The sequence below is a fragment of the Lacerta agilis genome, chromosome Z (assembly GCF_009819535.1).
Source record: "Lacerta agilis isolate rLacAgi1 chromosome Z, rLacAgi1.pri, whole genome shotgun sequence".
Taxonomy (NCBI): domain Eukaryota; kingdom Metazoa; phylum Chordata; class Lepidosauria; order Squamata; family Lacertidae; genus Lacerta; species Lacerta agilis.
This window is the reverse complement of record NC_046331.1, coordinates 25,950,491-25,967,926: the sequence shown is the minus strand read 5'-3', so window position 1 is coordinate 25,967,926 and position 17,436 is coordinate 25,950,491. Positions and strand designations below refer to the sequence as shown.

The following is a 17,436-nucleotide window of genomic DNA, read 5'->3' as shown; positions in this document are numbered from 1 at the left end:
AAAGGGAGAGGGTTGGCAAGGGGCTGGGTAGGTGGGATGGAGAGTGAAGCAGCATCCCTAGTTCTATATACGGGTGGTGCTCTGGTCTAAACCACTAAGCTTCTTGGACTTGCCGAAGGTCGGTGGTTCGAATCTCTGTGACAGTATGAGCTCCCTTTGCTCCTGCCAACCTAGCAGTTCGAAAGCATAGCAGTGAAAGTAGATAAATAGTACCGGTAAACGGCGTTTCCATGTGCTCTGGTTTCCGTCATGGTGTTCTGTTGCTCCAGAAGCGGTTTAATTATGCTGGCCACTTGACCCAGAAAGCTGTCTGTGGACCAATGCCAGCTCCCTCAGCCTGAAAGTGAGTTGAGTGCCACAGCCCCATAGTTGCATTTAACTGGACTTACCAGATAACCGTCCGGGGTCCTTTACCTTTTACATAAAAAGAGAATGAGTAAATAGAGCTCATGAGTCCTAATACTGAAAGGGGGGGAATTATGAAAGTATATTGAAGAAAGTGTGTGACAAAAAGTATTTAGATTATTTTGAACCCTAGCAATTGACATGTTCTTTCATGAGCTGGCTTAACGAGTCTGCCTCAACCCAGATTCTTCTGAGATTTTTCAGACCACTTGCAGCATTTATCCCCGTATAATCAGTGCTCTCTATCTTAAGATAGCATAACTGTGACCATTTTTGTAACTCCCATACTGTGGAAGTAGTAGTAACCACAATAACAAATGGAACAACAATTAAAAGCAAGGAACGAGCATGCAATATAAGGCATACAAGCGCAACTGCTTTCTGTTTACTAAGGACACATAGTATTATAATTCCTGTTTTTTGAAAAAGAAGAAACAAGGCTTGGTTAATCAAACAGTTCATAGTGGACTTATTTGCATATTTACCAACTAGGGAAGACTTAGCCCCTCCCTTGCCAAAGAATCTGGGGTGGGACCTTTGCAGGTTTTCTTTTTAAACGTTATGCTCCAGGCAGTGGAGCAGAAAGGGTCTGTTAAGGCAGCTGGGATACAAGCAGCAGCAGAACATCTATTGCATTTCAAATGCTTTTGCTTTCCTGTAAACCTCAGAGATTTAGTCAACTTTTCATCAGCATTTTTCTTCAGAAGACAGGATACACCTTTTCCTCTTTCTAAAAGAAGGAACTGATCTGCCTGCAATCAGAAGCAACTGCTTTCAGTATCACAGTTTTTGCTACTTGACTTGTGGAATTCTTCACCGGAATTATCCACTTTGCTTGATGATGAAGAAAAGCTTGTAAGTAGCTAGCCTGAGACTTTGCATGCAAGTTTTGATATGTTAAAAAGTCAAGGAGTGTAAATTTATGTTAGCAAATCTGTTGTATAGCCTTCTAAAGGCTTCACAGTTGGGGCTAATTTGCGCAGTGCTTATGTTGCCTCCCTGTAGTTTGCTCTTGCAATACAGTATAAAACAGTATAAACAGACCTGTGCCATAAACCCTTCCTGTCATATGACAGCTGATATGTGAAACTCTGAGTGATGCAACAAGCAAGGTATTCATAAAGCAGAAATCTTTTCAATCTTAGCTGAATGACCAAGGCTTTCCCTATGTTTGTTTTTCTCTCTGTGTTATCGGAGGAGGAAGAGAAGCACATTACCAAAACAATTATTAACTGCCATTTCTGACTGAGCTGTGATAAGACAATTGAAATGTGCACCTTTATCATGCTGGGATCTTCATCTTGGCAAAACCATGTGAGCATCTTGGGACTTTCATGCCTAGATATCAGAATGCCTGGGATTTGCTACATGATTACAACTATTCACTAGCTTCTCAGCATCTACACCATGCATTTAAGGCATTCAAATGTCACACCAAATATCACACTCAAATAACAGTCACGCCTTCCCCCAGAGAAGTCAGGGAAATCGCAGCTCTCTGAACAACTCTCTGTGCGCTTAACAAACTACATTTCACAGGATTATTTGAGGAAGGTTGTGACTGTTTAAAGTGGTATAATGGTGCTTTAACTGTATAGTGTCAATGTGACCCATATTGTTATGGCTTCTGCCCAACCACTCTTAATGGCTTATCCATGCTTTAAAGCTCTGTGTCCAAGCACTTTTCCTTTTTGTTGCTTACTTTCTTTTTTGCTCTGGAGCCTTCCCCAAGAAAACCTGTTCTTTACTGCTGAATCAGGGCAAACAGCAATCCGTGGAAAACCCAAATTTCCATTTGGTGTGCTTCCACTTTAAAGACTCTCCTTTTATGGGGAAAGCTCCGGGGTGGGGGGGAAAAGAGAGTGCCCAGACACAGAGCTTTAAAGTGCAAACTTGTGTCTGGAAAGCACAGGGTGAAGGGTAAGTATGGATAAGCCCTTATATTAAGCACATTACTGGTCCATAGTCCAGAATGATCATGGGAACCCAGGAAGCTGTCGTGATATAGAGTTAAGATTATTGGTCCACAGCACCACCTGGAAATGCAGGGGGTTGAACCTGCAAAGCTGTGACACTAGGTGTCTCATAGGCAAGACAATAGGTGAAGTAGCTGGACATACTTGTCAACGGATGTTGAGTCTTATTAATTAGGAGATGGTGTCCTGGGAGTTGGGGATCTTGGTGTGTTTGGATGTGGTACCCATGGCACTTGGCTGGAGCTATTCCCATATTGATCTTTCTCCAGATCTAATGTGGACCAGTGGATCTGTTGCATAGCAGGACTGCCTTTTTGCACCTACATCTGCTCTATTTGTTGATCCACAAATGAGGCAACTGGAACAAAGCCAGTGTAAGTCTCTCTCATCCAAAGGAAGCCAAGCTAGTTAGAATTGGCCCAGAACTTTCCATTGACGGAGGAAGTGAGAAGCACATAACAACCTTTTCTCTCTGCATGTACCAATTACACTAGAGTGATAATTCCCAGTGGTACTTGCTTAGCAAGCGGACTGCCATTCTTCATTTGTCTTGCTTCACATGAGACTTAACAGAGTTGCTCATAAATAGCAAGGGCATCTGTTGTTTTTATAATAGTGTTGCATCAAATAATCTCACTCAGCTGATGGTAAGGCTTCCCTCCCTGGAACAGGGAAGGAAGCAATGTTGAACAATGCCCTCTCCATGCTGTCATCTCATTACCACCCCTAAATTTGCTCTGGAGGGTTCTCTAGTCCTTCTGGACCAATTTTAGGGAGGGGTTCAAGGGACTGTGGAGGTAAATCACGGAAAACAAGTTCCCAGAATTCTCAGTGAAGAGGGAGTGGTTGTTAAACTGCTCTGCAAATTGTAGCTCTGTGAGGGGAACAGGTGTCTCTTAACAACTCTTAGCACCTTTAAGAAACCACAGCTCCCAGAATTCCCTGGGGAACTGATGCCTGCTTAAAGTGGTATTATACTGCTTTAAATATAGAGTGTGAATGTACAGTGTTTACAGGCTGCCCAGTATCTTCCTCCTGTGTGGAGAGGTGATACAATTTTGCAACAACACTTGGAGAATTGGGTTGTTGTCATTATTTTAAATGATTTTAATATTGGTTATTTAAAATATAACACCGGGGTGTGTGTGTGAAAGAAGCAATGTTGGCTCCCATTAACAAGAAGAATATTCCATCAAGAAAAGATAACAATAATCCAACCATCCTAATTTAAATATATACATGAATATAAGCTCTCTATAGGTCCAAGATTAATGATTAAAATAAATCCATTCAAATTTAGAAAGAGCAGTGCAATCCGACATTGGAGTATAATAAGTCTCTTTGCAACCATAACGGCTCAGCTGTGAGTTCCTACATCATAGGAATGTAGTTTAAAAGTGTGTGAACTTCTGTGAATATCAAAGATATTTCCAAAAGGAAGTTAATACAAAAAGAAGTTTCTGACCAAAAGTGAGACACCACAGGACACTGCAACATTATATGTTGCAATGAGACATTATCATCATTACATCACCAGCGTCTATCTCAACCAAACATTCCTGTAAAGACACTGCTGAGTTCAGAATACTCAAAACATCTTTGTTGTGGTTGCTGAAGCAGTCTCAATTTTAAAATCAGCATTAGTGTAGATTCTAATGTTGTTCCTTGAGCACTTTGAGTATCCACTTTACAACATTCCACTAAATGATTATTTGAAAAAAACCAACAACTACAGTTTAACTTTCTGTAATGTAGGGTTTCCATATTTCAAAAAGTAAAAATCCGGACAGAAAATTTGTTGAGCTGTTTTTGCAAAATCGCAAAGAAATTGGACATTTTAAAGCTATTTTTGAGGAAGATTGGGGGGGGGGGGGAGAGACACTGTCGACATTGGTTGCCATGCGTCTGGATTTTCCTGGACATTTCTGCCAGGAAACTAGTTTTGACTGCAGTATTCCAGGTATGTCCAGGAAATTCCGGATGTATGGCAACCCTGTAATGATCCAATTATTCCCTCCATCAATGCAGGAGATTCCATAAACAGGCACCAAAAGGTGCGGTCATTGAAGATATTACCATTCAGCAATGGTTATGGTAGTCCCTTTCTTTTTATATTCGTAGACCTTACAGAGGTGCTTGGAGAATTAAGTTGGAAATAGAAAAAAAAATGATGTCTCCTTTTAGCACTCCTGTAAACATTCTGAAAATAGCAAGGATGTGGAAGGAGAACTGCGGAGGTATCTTTTTGTAACACCTGGAGGCTGATTCCTTAGGGCAAGTAGGGTACTGGCCCATCAATCTCAGTCTGTCCTTAGCCAGCCGCCTCCACCTGCTTTCTGCTTACATTCACTCCAGGGGGGGGCACTGGATGTCAACTCCCTCCACTTAAGTTTCAGTATTCCTGTTTTAGAGCTCAGTAGGACAAAGGCAAAACTAGAGTTAGTTGGCTCTATTTTTCATTGGCACTGCATCCAGCTACTGTTGGCATCTCTGCTTTCTGCGCTACCGGTGCTAATCCACACTTCCGTTTGTCCCATTCCTAGAAAGCACAGGTCCAAGAAATTTTCCACTTGCCCTGCATCTTCTCCAGGTAAAACCCACCCTTTAGCCCTAAATTGGAGAAAACTCGAATTGCCATTTGCTCCAATTGAGTGCTAAAGAGCAGTTTTCCCTGGGGGAAACCAGCAGGATAAGTGGAAGTGTGGATAAGCCCCCCATCTCAATGGGTCCCAGCCACCACTGCCTTTGTTTGGTGGGGTGTGTGCATGCTTTTTGCATTAAAAGAGCTTTGAAGGGAAGAGGGATCTGGGTAAATAGCTTGCCATCTTTTCATCCATGGAAGCCGCGTGCAGATGGTATAATGAAGTGGGATTGTGGTTGTGCCTGTTACTCTGGACCCTTGCATAAAGTTATAGCATCTGTAAGGAGGCCAGATGTACATGGATACCAGTGTCCAACATGATGGATTGTGTGATCTGTACATTGCAAATATCACATCATTCCTTCCAAGAGCCCCTCCTTTGTGAGGGTTTATCATGAGTTGCTGACATTCAGTTAATACAGTATCTGTGTTTTTGTTCTATTATGGTACAACTTTAACTGAGTTTGTAGTGCTTTTAATTTTGATGCATTGGACGCAAAAAGTATAGATATAGATAAATAAGCAATGCATGTAAAGTGTGCAAGGAGGTGGAGCTGGCAGGCATGATTACTTCACTCCTCATATTGATTATGCAGGGCTCTACAGGGGATTAAAATTTGCCCAGGAAGAAATCTTTAGTACAATCCATCCCACTATATATATATATATATATATACACACACACACACACACATGCGAACATGTTTAACTCTCCCATTGAAACAGCGAATGAGACTTGAGTATGTTGAAATTTAGGCTTGAACTTGCCCTTTTTTGGGTGATAACTAAGTGCATTTCCCCAAGGAGCAACTTAGTTCCTCAGAAGGGCATGTGAAGGGCAAGTTCCTCTTACATGAACTTAGGAAGCCGTCTTACATAATGTCTGACCATTAGTCCATCTAGTTCAGTATTGTTGACACTTGGGCTTATCCACACTTCCTTTTGCCCCACTGCTTACCCTGTTAAGTCTGAAGAGTTGCTAACATGAAAGAATTATCTTGAAAATATATAAATATAAAAAATACAGTCTGATAAAGTTAAATGTAATGAATAGCTATATTGTAATAGCTGGTCTGCTAGTGCAAATAATGAAATTTCAGGGAAGGTTTGGGAGAAAGAGTACATTTTATGATATCAAAGATACGTCTACCGGGAAACCTTTGCAACCCGCCCCCCCCCCCCAAAAGCAGCTAGATGAAACACGGCAGTTGAAACAGATATGACTAGTTGGAAACGTAAACATTGTAATACAGACAGGAATGGGTAGTCTGTGAAAATATCCAGTTATTCAAAAGTTTGGGTTCCAGAGATTGAGGAAGATCAAAGAGAAGAGCAGAAATCTATTAGACTGCATATGGGCAGAATTGGGACAGAAAAGAAGAATTACCGTATATTATTAAATGACTGATGGCAGAAAAACTATGGGCTTGTCCACACTTCTGCTTGTCCTGTGCCTTAAAAGCATGGGTTCAAGAGCTTTCCCACTTGTCCTACACTTTCCAGGCATGAGTCCAAGCAGTTTTTCATTTGTCCTGCCACTTTCCCTGGGAAAACCCACTGTTTACCCCTGAATTGGAACAAACATCAATCCACAGAAACACCTTTACCCAGATAGTGGGAAAATATATTAGCTTCAATACCTAAGGTGTCATCAGATTTAAAATTAAGACTAATGCAATAGAAAATAATATTTAGAGTTTATTGGACCCCTTTATGGTTGTATTAAAAAAAGGTTTAGCTAAGATAGCTCAGTGTTGGAGTTGTGCCAAGGACAATGCCTCTCTGAAACATGTTTGTACAGTGTTCTTTACTTAACAAGTTTTGAGAGAAAGTGCTCTACTGGGTAACTATGACTGTGCAGAAAAAGTTAAATCTTTCAGCAGAGAATCTTTTATTAAACTATATACCAGCAGTATGGAAATTATCAACGGGACGATGAAAATGGATTTTCCGTGCCCTAATGGTGGCCAAGATATTGATATTGAGGCATTGGAAAAATAAAGATATGATACTCCTTCAATCAATGGATTGATATGACATCACTGGCAATTTATGAACGGATTCCTTATTAGGTGCAGACTCTGTATGGATAAATATGATAACACTTGGAACAAATTTATACAAAACGTAGTAGGCTATTAGTATTTACATAAGCACTAGGACAATAACACTATACCAACTTATTCAAGAATGTATGGGAATGTTGTGTGTTGCTCTCTTTTTGTGTATATTTTCGCTTTTATATGTATCTTTGTTGTCCACTTTTCCTTCTTCTTTTTCTGGATCACTTTATTTCTTTTAATGGAAATCACCTTAATAAATTATAAATATTAAAACCATCCTTCAAACACTGGGATCCATTGGCCGAAATCTCCACAGTGAGAGAGGTTTCACTTAATCTGGAAAATGCAGTCATGTGCACAGCGCTGTGCCACAGTTGCTGACAGAGGTAAGAACCTTTCAGCATATAACACCTCTGCTTGGAGATCTGCACTGGTTCCCGATTCGTTTCAGGACCATATTCAAGGTGTTGCTGTTGGCATACAAAGCCTTTCATGTGCACTTGCAGGATTGCCTTGCCCCATATGTGCCCACTTGACCCCTTTGATCTGCAAAACTAGCCCTGATACAAGTGCCACTCATTCCGCAGTTGTAAGAAATTGGTCTTTTAGTGTAGCAGGACCTACACTTCCAAACTGCCTGCCTGTAGATGTGAGGCAGGAGCCTTTGCTGCACTCTTTTCCGTGTCTGCTCAAAACATTTTGCTTGCGCAAGCCTATCCACCCAGGCGGATGTTGACGTGCTTTAGCCTTTCTTGCTGCGAATTTTATTTATATTTAATTTATTTTCATTGCTTTTCATGTTGACAGTTTTAATACTTCCTGTAAAGCGCTTAATGGTTTTACTGCAATCAAGTGGTGTAGCAATTTTGTTAAATAAATACCCTTATATATAATTGGGCTAAATATTGTTCTGGACTAGAGTCCTGAGTTGTTTTCTCTTTATCTATCTATCTTCCATGTAGGTAGACAAGAGACATGATCAGAGTTCAAGGAGACATTCCAGCCAAGGAAGGTGCAGAGCAGGGATGGTGAAGGATGTGGCTTAGGGAGACGGGTTGTGCTTAGGGAAGGAATGCTGAGGGCCAGATAGAGTAGCTTGAGGGTCCACATTTGGTCCCTGTGCCTGAAGTTCTCCACCCTTGCAACAGGTGGATAGGATCAGGAAAGATAAGTGTGTGCAAAGAGTACGTATAAGAGTGTGTGTGAGAGAGAAGTGATGTTAGATGGTGAACAGGGCTTCTTTTAGTTCTAAGCAGTAGTTATTTCCAATACATTGTTGGTAAGGCCAGGGGCGGATTGGGGGCTGTGCCAGTGGTGTGCATGCACCGAGTTCTGAGCCAAGGAGGCACTGTTTCAAACCCAGGTTAGTGAGGCATTGTGCTTTGGGAAGGAAGTGTGAGGCTCTGACAGTCCTAGAAACCTCCTGTCTCCTTCCCAAAGACTAGTTAACACTTTCCCAGCTTTGGGAAGGAGGTGGGAGGGCTTTAGGACCCTGCCAGAACCTTGCGTCTCCTTCCCAAATCACAGTGCCCCCTTACCTGGCATTGCACAGGGCACCATAGTACTGAAGTCTGCCACTGGTAGAGCAGAGGGCCTGATCCACACATAGTGTGCTGAGCTACAGGGTTGGCACCCTGTTACTCAGACTAAGCCCTGACAACAAAGACCAGAATGCTGTTCCCCTCTGAAAGTCAACTTAAATTTCCATGTGCATGTGCATGTGGAAATTTTATGCAAAATTGTGTCATGAGCATGCACCCCAAGTCTTTCAAGTACTTAGCTATGAGCTGTTCAGCACTGGAGCCAACTGCCCCTGGGAGGTGTTGAGCCCTCCTTCACTTGAGGAATTTAAGGAGATGTTGGACCATCTGCCAGGGAGGACGTAGCTGCATCTTGAATTGCAGGTCCTGCACTGAGCAACGGGCTAGGGTTGGTTGATTTCCAAGATCCCTTTTGTGAAAATAGGGTTGCCATATTTTGAAGAGCAAAAAAGAGGACACATTTGCCAACTTCTACTTTTAACTATTGATTGCTGTGCCGACTCTCATTTTACATACCCATGAAAAAGAGAATGTGTTCTGGGGGGGGGGGGGAGGACATATGGCAACCACTGTTTCCAGAACATAGGTATACATGCATCTGCCTCAGAGGCCATCACATGAATTCAATCATTCAGACAAGGTTTAGGTGTGGAAAATGAAGCAACTAGCATAGGTCCAAACCTGGTGACTTACAGGTTATTTACAACTCTCTAATTCTATATAGGCCACCCAGACAAAGATGCACAGACCATGCCTCCATTTGTTGGGAAGTACTTTGAGAAACAGAATTGCTCTCTAGTGGAGAATTGCTCTGCCTTTGAACAGCTGCATGTGAACTTCCTGAGTGGTGAAAATGACAACCATCTCAGGCACAGGTGCCTAGTGCCTATTGGGATTGGTAAAATGCAAAGAGTAGGCGGAGCCAGAGCCAATGACAGGCAGACCCAACTAATCCTAGTGAATTGTCTCTATCCATAAAGGCCGGCTACACAAAGACTACAGAGGAGGAAGCTGGCAGGCAGTACTGGACTGGTTGTAGATAAGGCAAGCAGGTGGGAAGAGCTTGCTGAGGACTAACTAAGGTGTCCCATTCACCCTAATGGATCAGCCTCCACTGCCAGGTAATGGCTCTTCAGGTTGACTTGCACTGAAGAAGAGACAAGCTTTTAGTCCATTTATCAGCTCTGGCTGCACCCTTTCCTGTTCCTACTCTCCCACTTCTAAAATTCCTTCCATGTCATATCCCTCTTCTCCTCTCATAAAGCCTGTTAACCTTCACACGGCCTTTCCTGCTTGCAAATTTGTAGGCCGATTGGGAAGAGGTTTCAGAGAGTGCTCAACTTCTGTGGAATCTCAGGGGCAAAGTGCACATAGCCTACTGAGAGGATGCTTGAAAAGCCTCTGGTATATGATTCAGCTTCTATGTTGGTTGGATCGATGCCAACAAAGACATAAACAGCAACTGGATTTCACATCATAGGCATGGACAGTTATAGACATGGGAGGAGGCTAGGCATGTTTCTGGGCATGCTTTTCCACTGAAAGGATTTACAGTTGTTGCAAGTTATTTTCTCAAGTAAACATTTTCAAGAACAGCTCCAGGGACATTTCCCTCCCTCTGTCATTTTGGCCAGAACTTTGCATACCTTGAGCCACAGAACCACTCTCCTAACATGGGCATCACTGCAGCTTACCTGAATGGGGCTTAAGTGGGACAGAATGGGGCAATCTCAAATCATGCAGCTGATCCAGTATGAGCAATGGATTGTATGCACCAGTGCGTCCACACTGGACCCAACTTCTCACCTGTCTGTCACCTCTCTCCCACTCCCCAGCTCAGTCCAATCTAATATTTATATTAGAAGTCACTTTGGCCACCCATGAAGATGGTTCTTTTTTATTGTTCTGCTCTTAGTTATAATTCTCCTTCATTTCTATTCTTTGTATAAATCACCAAATACTTTATTATTAACCACTGGTATGAAAAATGGTTTTAGCTTCATTGTAAAATATATTTATTACACTTTGCTTCAAAGTGAAGACCACAGCGGGTTTATATTAGAGATTAAAACTAAATTACAAAAATAAAATCAGGCTGCAGATAACAATAATAATGACAAAATGATATCAGTTAACAAGTGGAAATTAACTAGCAGAAATAAATTATGATATGGTAAAATGCTCCACTTAGTCAGTGGAGCCAGGAAGGTTTTCAAAACTACCAGGAAATGTTTTGTAGTGGGTTTTTTTCTAGATAAGTTCCTGATAAAAACTAGTGTGGTTTATGCAAATTTACGGAATCTCGGACTTAATTTGAGTCAGAACTTGTCACAGTTCAGACCTGTATCATTTTAACAGCCCCAGGACTCGGCTGGGGGGTGGGGGTGGGGGCATTTGTCCTTCTTTACATAAGAACATAGGAAGCTGCTATAGACCATGTTAGACTTTGGGTTCATCTAGCTTAGTATTGTCTACTGGCAGAAGCTGTCCAGGATTTCAGGCAGGGTTCACTCCTGGCCCTACCTGGAGATGTCAGGGATTAAAGGGGGGGGTCTTCTGCATGCAAAGCAGGTGCTCTACCACTGAGCTATGCTATTTTCCCTTACTTCAGAGACAGCAATGCTCTGGAATTGGTGTCAAAGTCCAGGTCCAAATACTTGTATAAAGAACCCTAAAGAATGAGAACAGAAGCCTTGAAGTTGCCCATCACCTGAACAGCAGACCAAGTAGGCACACAGCTCACCTGACTACAGCCTTCCTCAGCCCAACTAGGGTATCATACAATCCCATTGAGCCTCTGCATGACCCCCCCCCCCAGTCATCACTCAAGATTTCTAGGATTTCAGACCAAATGATAGGACTTCTAGGGGGGGGGGAATGACTAGGTTCCAGCACCACTCCTTTTCGAAGTTATGCTCCGGGTATCCTCCAAGAAATGCATAACCACAATCAGAAACAGTAATTCCGGTGAGGAATTCCCTGGTTGCATTGTGGTCAGAGCAATTGTTTCCTCTCTTTCCAAAGAGTAGAACTTGGGGCTTCTCCAATGAAACTGGCAATAGGCCTGCAGGCAGATTTTTGTTTTACTTTTAGTGGCAGATTTAAGTGTACACACTCTGAAATTTTGCAACAAGGCGGCTCCAGGCATCCTTTTACTGCACACTCATGATGATTTGTGTTCATGATGCTCTTGGTGTGGCCACATGCAAGCCTGCTTTCAGTACTGTTTGGGCCTGCAAAGGTTTTGGGTTATTCACACTGCCTCATTTCCAGCCAATGCATATCATATAACTTCCTGCAGAAATCCCATAATTTTTTATATCACAAACGAAAGGTGGTCCATCCTGTTTAGCTGCCTGGGGTGAAACAGGAAGGTGCTGCCCTGCCTCTGCTGAAGCCTCACATACTGGGGTTGTGCAATGGTGGCTTCTGGTGAGGTCTCATGAGATTTCCACAAGACCTTGCCAGAAGCTGCTGCCATGCAACCCCAGCAGCTGCAATGGCGGGGTGTGCCCACGGAATCCTGCCACCCAAGGTGACTGCTTCAGCCCCCCTCACAGGCCACAAACATTCTGATTTATTTCTGATCTGATCTGGTTGTGCTATAGCCTCTCCAGACTGTAATCATAGAATTGTGAAGTTGGAAGGGATCCTGAGGATCTTCTAGTCCAACCCCCTGCAATGCAGGAATACACTGCTGTCCCATACAGGGATCAAACCTGCAACCGTGGCATTATGAGCACCATGCTCTAACCGGCTGAGCTATCAGTAGTAGCATTGGGGAAGCATCACAGAACAAACTGAAGCAGAATAAATCCACTACCAGTGCACTATCATTATGTCAAGAACATCTTGCAGAATTCTCCTGCAATCAAAGGGCCCAAAGTGGTGGTGCAGAGTAATTGTACCTCTATGATGTGTGACCATTCTAGGACTGGTGCAGGCAATGTATCTCAGATGATGCTACCTCTCTCCCTCTGTCTAAACCTAGTTCTCCCTTTGAGAATGTGTGTTGTGTTGAGAACAGAGAGAATCAGAGTGCCCAGCTGCCTTCCCTTCGTGGGCAGCAATTCTGCCCACACTTAACTGGGGGCGGGGCGGGGGGATCCCGTTGAACTTGATAGGACATACTTCTGAGTAAGCCTGTACAAGATCACTCTTTTCATTTCCCCAAGTAGCATAACAATTAGAAATAAATACCTTGGGTCATGTCAAAGTAGATGCGCCCTTACTTTGACATGACCCAAGGTATTTATTTCTAATTGTTATGCTACTTGGGGAAATGAAAAGAGTGATCTTGTACAGGCTTACTCAGAAGTAATGGCAGCTTGTGGTTTTGGTTTGGCTTCTGCCTGTGCAAGCCTTCATCTGATTTCTTTGAAATGGTGCATAAAGTCTGGAGTAAATGGGGGGGGGGTTTATTGGCAGTGCCATATTTCTATGAAAAATGGTGTCACTACACACCGTGCCCCCCATCTCCCCCACCATCCCGTTGCCATTTGCTTGCGCTCCCTCTGCCACCATCCCACCACCATTGCTGGCCTACCTCCTCCCTCCCTTCCCCCGCTTCCCCCCTGCTTTGACCACTTCCCAGAGCCTCCCAGAGCTGCTTTGGTGCGACCCTTTTACAAGGTGCCTGGCGATCATAAAAAGGTTGTGCCAAAGCACCTCTGCTCCCTTTCTGTGATGTTTTCATATCACTTCCAGGTTCACTGTGATGTGCATGTTTGCGCACATATCAGACACACCTAAAATGGTTTCTGCATTTATCTGTAACTCTCAGTAATAAGAGGGTCAATGGTCTCAGGTTGCGCAGTCTAAAAGTCTCAACATAAAAGAAATGGAAATTGAGAGGGAGGAGGAAAAATGAATATTCAGGGAACCAGCTCTTAGTTACCAAATTCTTACAAGTGTTCTGTCTGGCAAGGGGTGAGGGAGCAAGCTCTTTGGTGCTGGCGCTTCTTTGGCCAATAGCTGGGCCCAGGCTGATCTTCCCCTTGCTGTGATATTCTTCCTGGGAGGCAGGGGATTTAACTCCCCAGTGGCCTTTCGCCCCCTGGATGATGGCACAGGCCAGTGTGTTCTGATTTTCAGCTCTGCAATCCCAACTGGTGCACATGGATAACAGGTTTCCAATAAAGCCTTAAACATCTTTATGCAGAAGTGAGTCCTGCTATTTTCAATGCAGCTTACTTCCCGCCTGCCCACCCCCAGTGGTGGAAAAATCTGTGCACAAGGCAAAATCAGACACTGTTTTATCCATTTTCTGTTTTATCAGGTTCCCAGTTGGGCAGTGCAGGAGAGCTAGCTGCTAATATTAAAGCCTTCCCAACAGAGCCAGCCACTCACCAAAAAAGGAAACAGTAAGTTGTTTTCATTGGTAAAGCAGTCCTCTCTTTAAACAGGATCGCCCCCTTCTGGTAATCATATCGTCTGCCATGCCAACAGAAATAGTGAACTGGCAGAAAACTGTGCAGGATAAAAGGCTGAATGCGTGAGCTTCTGTCCAGGGAATCCTCTGGGACAGATGAATCTGTAAGTTCTGGCCTCTGTCCCTTTAAATTTCTCTCAATTTCGCATTTTTCCATTCTCAAGTTCAGTTTGCTACATTTCATTATGGAAATTCATGAGCATTTTAGCATGTATCTCTCCCCATATGCACATTTTTGTATGCAATTTTGTCTAATATACACCTTTTTGCAAATCATATTTTCCCTAATACAATGCATTTTTGAAAGTTAAGTAAAGTGTGTGTTGTTAATAAACACTTTCCCCTATTCTTGTACATTTTGCGTTTAGAGATCTGCATTGCAAAATTGAGAGATGTGCAAATTCTGATGGATAGCTGTGCTTCACTTTGCGTATTTTAAAAACTATTTCTTTAAGGAAACATGAATTGTGTAGGTTTCCATTAAAATGTAAAAATTTCCCTTTCCCAGCTTGTTGGACAATTGCTCAAACTCACTTAGCAGATTTGCAACTCAAAACAGAACCCGCATTGGTATAATTTACTGGTCCAAAAGCAGGTTTCAAAGAGCAATTCCCCTTATTCAGCCCTGCCCTGTGACCATTCATCATCAATAAAATGCCTTAATTTTGCTCAGTTAATTATAATCTGTCAAGTAAATACGGACACCTTCACATATTACAGAAGCAACAGTTTGAAATGGAAGACTAAGATTCATTTTGAATTAAATTTCTTCTCCACACATGGAAGAAAATGCTTCTTTTAAGTTGGAGCTTGAATAAGGATATGTGCTCAAGTATTTAGAATTATTTTAATTTTCTGCATTTTCTTAAGTGCAACAATTAAACTAAGGGGGTACCTTTTGAAACCACCAGATGTTTAATTGATTGATCGATCTGATTATTCAGCTTGATGTTGAATACAGGTAATGGTTTCACAATTCTCCCTAACTTCTTCATATCCAGAGGTCACTGAAATAATGTCTCTACCAGCTTGCTCAAATAACTGATGTCTCAGGTCCGATTATTAATCTGCAGCTTACTAGCTCACTGGGACCCTTGTAAAGCCACCTCTTTCACTTTCAGCAGTTGCAGAAGTTGTATAAAAACACCACACTAATGCTGTTTCCTTTCCTTTCCTTTCCTTCCACCCCAACCCCCATGTTTGCACTGCAGGATCTGAGTTCAATTTGATGACTTGTGGTGAAAATATGCAGAGCAACGTGACAACATGCAGTGCCACCATTGATGAATTCCGGAATCAAGTGTACACTACGACGTACTCTATAATCTCGGTGTTGGGCTTATTAGGAAATGGCTTTGTGCTATGTGTCCTTATAAGAACATTCCAGGAGAAAACTGCCTTCCAGATATACATGCTCAACCTTGCTACTTCAGACCTGTTGTTTGTGTGCACACTGCCTCTGCGGGTGGTGTACTATGTCCACAAGGGCGACTGGTTCTTTGGTGACTTCCTATGCCGGATCAGCTCCTACGCCATGTATGTCAACTTGTACTGCAGCATCATGTTCATGACGGCCATGAGCTTCTTCCGCTGCATTGCCATCGTTTTCCCCATGCAGAACCTCAGGTTTGTAACTCGGAAGAAAGCCGTGCTAGTATGCGGAGCCATTTGGATCTTTGTGACACTGACAAGCGTGCCATTTCTGCTGAGCGGCTCATACCTGGACAGTTCGAGCAACAAGACTAAGTGCTTTGAGCCCCCGCCAGTAGATCAGATGCTGAAGCTGGTGGTCCTCCATTATATTGCATTATTTATTGGCTTCATCATTCCCTTCACCACCATCGCCGCCTGCTACACCATGATCATAAGAACCTTGCTGAAAAACTCCCTGCAAAAAAAAGAAGCAGCCCGCCGAAAAGCCGTCTGGATGATTGTCATTGTCACCTTGACCTTCCTCTTGAGCTTCGCTCCCTATCATGTCCAACGCACGGTCCACATTCATTTCATGATGGAAGGGGGTTCACGTTGTGAGGATATCCTCTACATGCAGAAATCTGTGGTGATAACGCTTTCCCTAGCAGCTTTCAATTGCTGCTTCGACCCGCTTCTCTATTTCTTCTCTGGAGGCAACTTTCGCAAAAGGCTTTCTACCTTCCGAAAGGGGTCCGCCTCCAGTGTGTCACAGGCACACAAGTTCAAGATGTCCTTAAAGAACTTTGGGGAGGAGCCAGCTAATGGGAAGGCACGAGAAGAGATGGGCTTATAGCCTTTGCAGAAGCTCCCAAAAAATCCTGACAGGGTGGGGAGCCAAAGGAGCTGGCACACTGCTATCTCTTAAGTTATGAACATGATGGTGCAAGGCAACCTGGAACTGGCATGACCTCTGACTATTTAGATACCTCTGCAGCAGTCATACCAATCTGAGATGCATTATCCCATGTGTGTTGGTGGTTTAGCAGATGTGTGGGATGATTTGTCATATTTATTTGCCACATTTATGTCCCACCTTTTCTCCAAGCTCAAGGAAGCGTACATGGTTCCCTCTCCTCCTTCTATTTTATCTACAGAGCAAACATCCAAGGTAGATTAGGTTGAAAGATAGTGGCTGTCTTACAGTTGCCCAGTAACTGTGCATTCCAAGTAAGCAAGCAAGCAATACATACATACATACATACATACATACATACATACATACATACATCCTGGACGGCTTGTGCACAAGCATTTGTGTCCTTCACAACTTGACTTGCAAACAAGTGGCCTTGTGGAGGCAATGCTAAAGAGTAAACAATGGCTAGATACTGCTTGTAAGATAAAGGGACACACAGCACTTTTGAAGCACATACATTGCCCCCCCCCAAAATCTGGTCACTGTAGTTTACTTCACACTGAGTTACAATTCCTAGTAACACTTAACCAGCCATAAGATTCTCTCCAAATTGAGGGAAATGAATTAATTCTTAAGTGTTGCAAAGTCACTATCACATCCTAGTGATCTGATTCTCAGAAAGTGCATAGCTATAACTGGGTAAAGGAGGGTGAAGGTCCTCTGGAGAATGGGAAAGGGAATATGTATAGGAACCTAAGACCCCTGTTGGATAAGGCCATTTGCCCATCTAGGCCAGCATCCTGTCCTCGTTGTGGCCAACCAGATGCCTGAAAGAAGGAACTGAACACAACAGCACTTTCCAACGCTTATAAGTCCTATGAACAGGCATTCAAGGAACACACTGCCATCGATAGCCTTGTCCTCCATGAAATTCTCTAATCCTCTTCTGAAGCCATCTAGATTGGTGACCTTAAATATGTGCCGTGTGAAGAAGTACAGTGGTACCTCGGTTTACAAACTTAATCCGTTCCAGAAGTCCGCTCTTAAACC

The 17,436-nt window shown here is 43.0% G+C and overlaps 1 protein-coding gene across 2 annotated transcripts; it reads left to right on the top strand.

Moving 5' to 3' along the window:
• The first annotated feature begins 977 nt into the window (after positions 1-977).
• CYSLTR1 (cysteinyl leukotriene receptor 1) lies at positions 978-16,692 on the top strand. Of its 2 annotated transcripts, none has more exons than XM_033138123.1 (2): positions 978-1,260; positions 15,269-16,692. In XM_033138123.1, the coding sequence occupies exon 2, from the start codon at positions 15,286-15,288 to the stop codon at positions 16,321-16,323; it is 1,038 nt and encodes a 345-aa protein (XP_032994014.1). In that variant the 5' UTR covers positions 978-1,260; positions 15,269-15,285; the 3' UTR covers positions 16,324-16,692. The 2 variants fall into 2 exon arrangements, with proteins under 2 accessions (XP_032994014.1, XP_032994013.1); XM_033138122.1 differs by lacking the exon at positions 978-1,260 and adding an exon at positions 13,908-13,989.
• Positions 16,693-17,436: the final 744 nt, after the last annotated feature.

Bases quoted from the DNA above. Each gene is read 5' to 3' on its own strand.
- CYSLTR1 (XM_033138123.1), top strand. From the start codon at position 15,286: ATGACTTGTGGTGAAAATATGCAGAGCAACGTGACAACATGCAGTGCC.